Source organism: Heterodontus francisci, chromosome 19, assembly GCF_036365525.1.
Source record: "Heterodontus francisci isolate sHetFra1 chromosome 19, sHetFra1.hap1, whole genome shotgun sequence".
NCBI classification, from domain to species: domain Eukaryota; kingdom Metazoa; phylum Chordata; class Chondrichthyes; order Heterodontiformes; family Heterodontidae; genus Heterodontus; species Heterodontus francisci.
This window is the reverse complement of record NC_090389.1, coordinates 28,525,366-28,533,391: the sequence shown is the minus strand read 5'-3', so window position 1 is coordinate 28,533,391 and position 8,026 is coordinate 28,525,366. Positions and strand designations below refer to the sequence as shown.

The window sequence follows — 8,026 nt, the reverse complement described above, 5'->3', positions numbered from 1 at the left end:
TTTAATGAAGAAATGTTTATCACTTTCCCTGACTACACTCGCCCTCCTGTGGCAGATTAGTGTTCCTGCATAACAGGCTTCACTTTACTACCTGGCTCGCTCAGAGAATACTGACTGAAGTAATTTGGAATATAAAAAAATGATTGTACATTAGCAATATTATTTCATCTCTTTTCTTTTAAATATAACATTTTCCCAGTTGCTCTGCAAATACAGGAGTGGCCATGGAGGTGGCATTTTTATAGTTTGGCTATTTAAGCTTTTGTCTTAATATTCATAAGGCATATCTTTGTGCACATAAACCAGATAGGTACATCTATCTGTTCTGCTCTTGCAGAGATTAGCATGGCCTACAGTTACCTATTAGCCCAATTAATAGAATCATACAGCATAGAAAAAGGTCATTCAGCTCATCATGCCTGCATCTGTGCTGGTTCTTTGGAAGAGCTATCCAACTAGTTCCACCGCCTGCTCTTGTCCCATAGCCTTGCAATTTATTTTTGCATTTCACAAATTGTGCACAATGGCATCAATTTTGTGATCACAACACATCTTCAAACAATTCAGAAAGGTGCAACTATCAAATAACAGGATTGCACAGGCTAAAAACATTTACTTAACAATGAAGTGCAAATATAAAGTAACACATGAGAAATCAGCTTAAATGGTGGGTGAAAAAGATAATCATAAATATTAATTATTTTGATGGCTAATTTATCTTCATGATTTTGGTTGGTTAAGAACACAAGAAGTACAATCAACATTCTTCCAGTAATATTTTGGTACGCTCAGGTTATGTGTCATGAGGACTACTTTACTGAAGATCCTTATCACAGTTCTGATTTAAGTGCAATTTCTCATTGATTTTTTTTTAAATATCACTTTACAACTTTTGTTAATTCAAAATTTAAAAAAGAAAAATAGTTTGGCATATCTTTGAACATCATCTTCTCTGTAGCCTGGACATCTGCAGACAACCTTTGTGCCTGCCAAACAGATAATGATTCCCTCCATCATGCCCAAATAATTATTTTCTAAATATACAGTAGTTGTTGGACACTTTATACATACCTTTAATATCTCAAACCATTGAAATTAATTAAACCCGTTGTGCCTATCCACCATTATACAATTAAGAAAACAAATTATTTTAATTTTCGTAATAACAGAATTTAACCATAAATGCATGCTTAATGAACCAAATATTTCTATCTCAGTCATAGGCAGCAATATTTAGAGCTGTACATATAGAAGCTGAAGACTTACTGACCTGGCTGGTTAGGGGTGTAATTTGGTATGGGATTCAATACTATTGAGCCACTCCTCTATTCAGCCCATCAAAAATTCCAGTGGATTTGATGGGATGTGCATTATGGCAGTATGCAAATGGGAGAAATATGTTGCATGATTTGGTTCCCTCCATTTGTGCTGTACCAGTGCTGGGAGTAAGGGATGCCTGTGTGTTGCTAACAGTCCAGAGAGGTGAGATTGACACTTTATAAGGTTGATTGCTTTTAGAGAACTGGCCTCCGTTGAAAGCAGTGTTTTTGGATTTCCTCAACGCCTTGAGCCAGTAATGTAGCTCCACGTACAGCCAGGCTCTGCTACTGAACCCCTGGATGAGACAGGGGCCCAGTTATATCATTCCTGGCACAGGCACCCACATGCCATATGCAAATACATGATCCTGGCATTTGGAATGGTGTCTGCCTGCCACAGATTTGTCCCAGATGCCTTACAGTGGAATTTCAGAGTTGTATTTATGTGCTGCCCAGGAATTTACTTTCAGTCTGCAACAACAGCAAAGAGTAACACCTAATTTTGTACGAATAACCTGTCCGTGTTTGTGTCTGCACTTCTGTCTGTTGTCTACAAGAAGACCTGCCTCAGATTAAGACAGTGTGTATTGTAGAAATGTTGCCACTCAGCCAGAGGATTAATTTGTTGAAAGTGTCGCAGGTAATCGCCTGACCTGTGGGATGATGGCTCGTTCCTACCTGTAGGTAAAGATTGAGGGACTGGTGGGTTTCCAGACGATAATGATCCCGCCAGGCTTTGTCTGTAGTTCGTTGCTTCATTACAGTTTAAGTGGATCAAATAGGTTGGGAACATTGTAAGGGATTGGAGGCAGGCTTGATGGGCCAACTGATGCTTTGTCTTTCAATTCTGAGTACCACAATTTAACCTGTATGAGGAGATCTGATAGAGGTATTCAAAATTTAAGGAAAATGGTCAGCGAGTCAGTAATTTAAGGGTATAAATTGATGATATCCAAATAAAATAAGAGGTTTGTAGAGTTTTTTTTTGCGCACACAAGGTTGTTAGCACATGGATGAATTAAGCAGAAACAGTGCTAAAATCAGAATCTATAACTTTTATTAGACGTGAATAAATGTTTTAAAAATATAAATTTAAAAGGATACAAGGAAAGGGCATAGAAACAGGACTAGGGGGGCAGCTCTTTCAGACATGTAACACAGGCATCTATGTCTATTCTATGTCTTGGATGTATTTAACATTCCTTATTCTTTACCTCCTTTGGGGAACACTCTTTATACAAAGCCCTGCTGACACTTGCCATAAATTGGCATGGATTTCTTGTTAGTCTCATACAAATTATGCTCTGAAAAATTAATAGGCTGACCAGTAATGAAAATTTACAATGCTACTGGTTTGTGCACCAAAGGCCCTGCTATTCCACTTTAAATTTAGAACACTCCTAAGATTTATTCTATGAAATATTATGTTATGAAAAAATTGATAAATGCAGTGGCGCCTAAAAGGACATATGTCCATTTTATGCGAACTTGAAAATGCCCTTCAATCTTGCATCTCTGATCAGATCCAGAGTGAATTCATACTTACTACAATAAAGATCATAACGTTTCCACTTTATTTCGTTAATATCAAACTTACTTTTGAGGTTGGGATCAATGCACTGTAAAACATTTAAAGTGAAATAGCAGGAATTTGGTGTTGCAGAAACCAGTAGTAATGCAAATTTTCAGAATTGGTCAACATGTTAATGTTTCATTGCATAAGTTGTAAGGCAACTGTCTGCAGGCACTTGTAAAAGGAGTGTTCCCTAAGAGAGGAAAAGAACAAGGAATGTTGGAATCTAAGTCAAGTTGTTATTGCAGAGTGAAAGGTGCTTCAGCCTGCATTTCATCTACACTACATGTGAGCTGATGGACCTTTGTGACTGGAGTGTTACTCTACATATAGCTTGCACTATATCACACTTGCAAATACCAGGAATAAGGTTTTTGCTTTTGGCATAAATCGACAATCTGGACACAAATTGCGCTTAAAATGGCAGGTTTTCCAAAGTTATTGCTCAAATTTCTGTTCAAACTCATTTGCATAATCACAAGTATAACATCTTCCATCAACCAGCCCAAACGGCCAGCAGAATAGAATGTAATTGTTACTTACATTAGAAAATCATTGATACATTAAGAGTGGAAACCTGGTTTTATTAATACAGCTGAAAATGAATTTCACAAAACATAAGCAATTTTAAATAGTTACCATCTGACTGATCAAAATCTAAATCATTGTAAATAACTTTAAAAAGCTATCCTGCATCATTTACTAGTTTCATTGGTGTACACTTGCCAGTTTCTTAGTAAATTTTTTCTTAATTTTTAAAAACTTTTAAAATGTGCTTACTATTGCCTTTGTAACTAAAAACATTGACCCAAATTTTGAGGTAACAATGGCAAAATTGTCAGCATTTACCATCCTTACTCTACTGAAACTTCAGGAATTTGCACATGTGCAGAATGTCACAGAACTCCAGAAATTGCTGCCAGTGATTTTATGCTTCTTCAGAGGGTGCGCTGTTGAGGTTCCCCCACAACTGAAATCAATGGGAAATCTATGAACTTATGCTGTTGGTCACGCTGTAAAAAACCCCTTAAAAAATTTACACCTTGTTCTTTGAGGTGTAACTGGGTTTTTAATGGAGTACTAACTTCATAATTACTGCTAGACACCCTCGCTGGCTGTAAAAAGCTAACTTAATACTTGTGGAATGTCAAATTTCTTCATCATGATAAAAAAAATTCCACATATTTATCAATTTTAACTTCTATCTTAATCCAATCATAAATCATTTATTTTGTTACCTGAAATTTTAAATTAAAAGGGTTCAGTGCGTTTAACTTGGTTTGCTGTCTGAGAAAATACTTCAATGTGATTAGCTGCTTATCCTGCTTGCTGACATCACTGCTGCTGGATGCCTGGAGATCCCCTTGACTTGACACCAGATTTAAACTGCAGCCAGGAAAGAGGTCTGCGTCACAGATATCGCAACATCTTTGTGGCCAGTTCTCCAAGGTCAGCGGCAAGTGCTGTTGCTTCACCGTTGGCATTTGTTGTAGTGGCCCGAGGCACTTCTTCAGGCCATCTTGGCAATTTCATTGGTGCCATTCCACTTTGTGCAAGGGATTTCCTGTAGTAGTTCTTGTTGCACAGTCAAATTCCCCACTTTTGTCTTCTACCAGGAGTGCTTTTGGCAGAAAACTTTGCCATTAATATGGGCAAATGTGCCCAGTGGAAGGCTCTATACTCGGGCATCCCTCATGTCACCACTGGGGACCTGGGGTAAAAAGTGCTACATCAAACACCTCTGAGTCAGTTTATAACCTGACTGCTTATCTATTCCATGCCAAGATGAAACTATATTCTACACCTATCTACAGTGCCACTGTTTAAAAGGACTTCTCAACATTTGGTTGCATTTCACCCAAACCATTGCTGATCTTGGCCATTTTATGTGCAGGGAAACAGATTGGAAATCCTTTCAGTGTGTTCTTGGCCTGGCAAAAGCTGCCATGCACAAGTTCAGGCTGTATGGGATTGCTTGGGCAGGGAGTGGGGGGTGGGGGGTCTCTCCTACATGTTTTGACCTCTGATACATGCCTGGGATGGCCACAGAACCCAAAAGGCTCATTAGAAGAGCATACAGAAAACTGAGGAGAAAAACCTTACAAGCCAGGCTGCACCATCACCAAGCTAAATTAAAAGTAAAACACAATACAAAACATAATGAGCTTTACTTCATTTATTCTGCGGCACTGAGATCAGTTATAGCTGTGAATTACATTTCCTTCACCAGAGGTTTAAATGTAAAAGTGCTGCAAGCACTAGCGATTTTTAAAAATAAATTAACTTGTAGATTTAAATACTCTTCTGCCAATACTCAGCTGCAGTAATTCTTACTGACTGCCTGGTCACATCAGCACAACCTTCCTGCTCTGCCTTAAACTAGACTTTGAGTGTAGCAATCCTTGTCTAGCATCCTGTTATTAAAGGAGTTGAGAAAGGAAACCCTCTCTCCACACACACTGCTAATCCCTGTTTAGCTTTGTGCCCTAAGATCTCTGCAGTCTCTCCTTCCACAGACATTAATTGGTTAAAACTTTGCAATGTGTATTTTCTTCACATCAGTGTTGTAGATTAATTCTAATAATTAGAATAATTCTTTCATCGCGGCTATTGGTGTACTTTGTGACACGGGTCAGAGTAATGAACAGTTGGTAGTGGACCGTGTGTAAAAACATCCAGATTTATTGACAGCATTTACAAGGAGAGCCATATAGCGCTGATTTTAACAGTCATGGGTCATGTAAATCACCAAGGCACAGATTCGCACCATGTAAAGAGATTTTCACCTGCATATTTTATTGGGGGGGGGGGGGGGGTGGAGGGAGGGGAGGGATGCTTTAGGGTTCAGAAGGAAGGGACTTGCACATAAGCTTCATGAGTTATAAAGACGTTATGCATCTGTCTAGGGAAAGTATCAATCCAGTAAATACTTCACCTGACGAGTTCATTCTCAGATCAGTGGGTAGTCACATCATTCACATAACTGCTATAGAATAATGGATTGCTGGGAGAAATTGTGGGGTTGTATTCCAATCCAGGGGTTCAAGTGACATCATATAAACCAAGACCAGAACTTAAGTAGTTTATGAGTGCCATCCGAATCCTGAGATTATATTACAGCTGTAAAAATGAAGTCTATCATTCACAATTAAATGGAAACATTTAAGTAGATTTTTGCCTTACAATGTAAGAAACCATCTTGCATTCAGCAGTCAATGTACAAAATGCACAGACAGATCAAATTATTTCTTCAGTTCAGTACCAGTGACAAAAAATAAGGTGCATTATTTGATGTGCTGAGTTCCTTAGCCTGGTGAGGTTTGCACTGCTAAACAGAGGGCATTGGAACAGCAAATTTTTAAAAGAATTTGTGATGCCACCTGTAAAGACTTACTGGAAAGTAACATACAGCCTGACAGCAAAAAGAGAGGACAATGGATGACTGTCAATCAGCGAACCAGATCTCAAGCTCTGTATTCACAAAGTGTAAGAGCGCAGCATGAACATATATTAGAAGATTAGAATCCCAAGATTGAATTGTCAGCTATTTATTTTAATTCATTATATGTAGATTATAGATTTTCTTGAAAAGGAGTGTTTGGATCTTCTTTATTTACTATGCTCCAGAGTTCTTGCAGAGGAGGTATACTGTCACTAAATGATGCATTGAACAGTTATCCAAAACTACATGGCGTAATGCAAATTGCAATATGGCATAAACATTAATTCTGGAAAATGGCCAGGAAATAAATTATTCATTTTATGTAGGTTATATAATAAAACATATTGCAGAATGGGAAGGCTATCAGAAAATGACTGGCAACAACTGAAGTTACCATTTGCTGCCTACAGTAGAACTGACTGATGTACCAGCAAATCCTCCCTCAAAACAAAGGTGACGATTAATCAAGTACTGATTCATTGCTGAAACTTTGGCTAGTCTGAGCTAGTTCAGTGTGAAACACATCTACATACTCCAAAGAGCTGCAGCGGAATATACAAAACAGTTCTCTGTACTGCTTGAGGCAACCATATGGATTTCAGAACTTAGTGATTGTTGGTTGCTGCCATGTATCACATCATCAACGATGGCTCTTGTAATTCATCTTGTACCGTGTTACAATGACTGCCTCCTCAAAAAAGAATTGGGATTAGAGGTGTTTCACAAACCAGAGCACGATATTCATAAATGCATCAGCCTCTGTATCTACTTTGGACAGCGAGTGGTTGTTATCGGGGTACCATAATAACCTGGAAAAAAAACGTTTTTTTTAAAACCTCAAAACATACACCAGTATGTTCACCAGTCATCCATAATATAAACAGGTATGTTAAAATAAGAGCTTGTTAAAGACAAAATTATTATTTATGGAGATAGAATATATAGAAGCAAGATTTTTCTTTGTCAGTCAATAAAATGAATCACGGCTTGTCAAGTCACAGCACTAAAGTGAAATGAAGCAGCCGGCAGCAAAAGGAACAGAATATAAATATCTTGGCTTCCAATATGTGATACAAAATAACACAACATCTGTACCACAGTACAAGACAGTAGCACATCTGACCTTCAAGTTTCAGAACATGTAAACTCTTTGATGAGTTACTGCCATACAATAAACTACAAACTGATTATCTCCATTGAAGCAATATTTTATTTACAAATTATTACAGAGTAAAATACTGTTACTCGTAGACTAGAATAATTGAAAATGAAGAGTTGTGGGGTTCTTGGTTGGCTTGGGGGAATGGTTATGTTTACATGAATGGACAAATGTGCAGTTACAGGCTCAGTGCTGATCCAGAACATACACCATTGTGTAATCTATACTACTCAACAATATACCAAAAGTAGTAAATGTCATTGTCTACTCCGGATCACAGAAAGTTGCTTACTTTCAGGTTCTCTTTCACTACATTTATTACCAATTCACTTATGTCATGCTGGCATTCTCAGCTAAATATGAAGATATTGGTCTGATAGAGATTTTGGGGCACTAATATCCCATTGACATCCATAAAGCATTCAATATTTGCACTACCATCAGAATGATTCACTTGAATTAATACCAGCAGCTTAAAATTGCACACCTAAAGTACACACAAGTTGCTTTTCATGTGTATTTCCCGACTGTTC

At 37.8% G+C, this 8,026-nt stretch overlaps 1 protein-coding gene across 5 annotated transcripts in view; it reads right to left on the bottom strand.

Annotated features, from left to right (window-relative positions):
* Positions 1-2,422: 2,422 nt before the first annotated feature.
* The window catches only part of LOC137380008 (acylamino-acid-releasing enzyme-like), a 97,663-nt gene continuing 92,059 nt past the window's right edge, over positions 2,423-8,026 (bottom strand). For all 5 annotated transcript variants that reach the window (XM_068051483.1, XM_068051479.1, XM_068051480.1 and 2 more), the window contains exon 22: positions 2,423-7,143. In XM_068051483.1, coding sequence (XP_067907584.1) covers positions 7,044-7,143 — 100 coding nt within the window. In that variant the 3' untranslated portion in view covers positions 2,423-7,043. The remainder of the gene's footprint in view (positions 7,144-8,026) is intronic.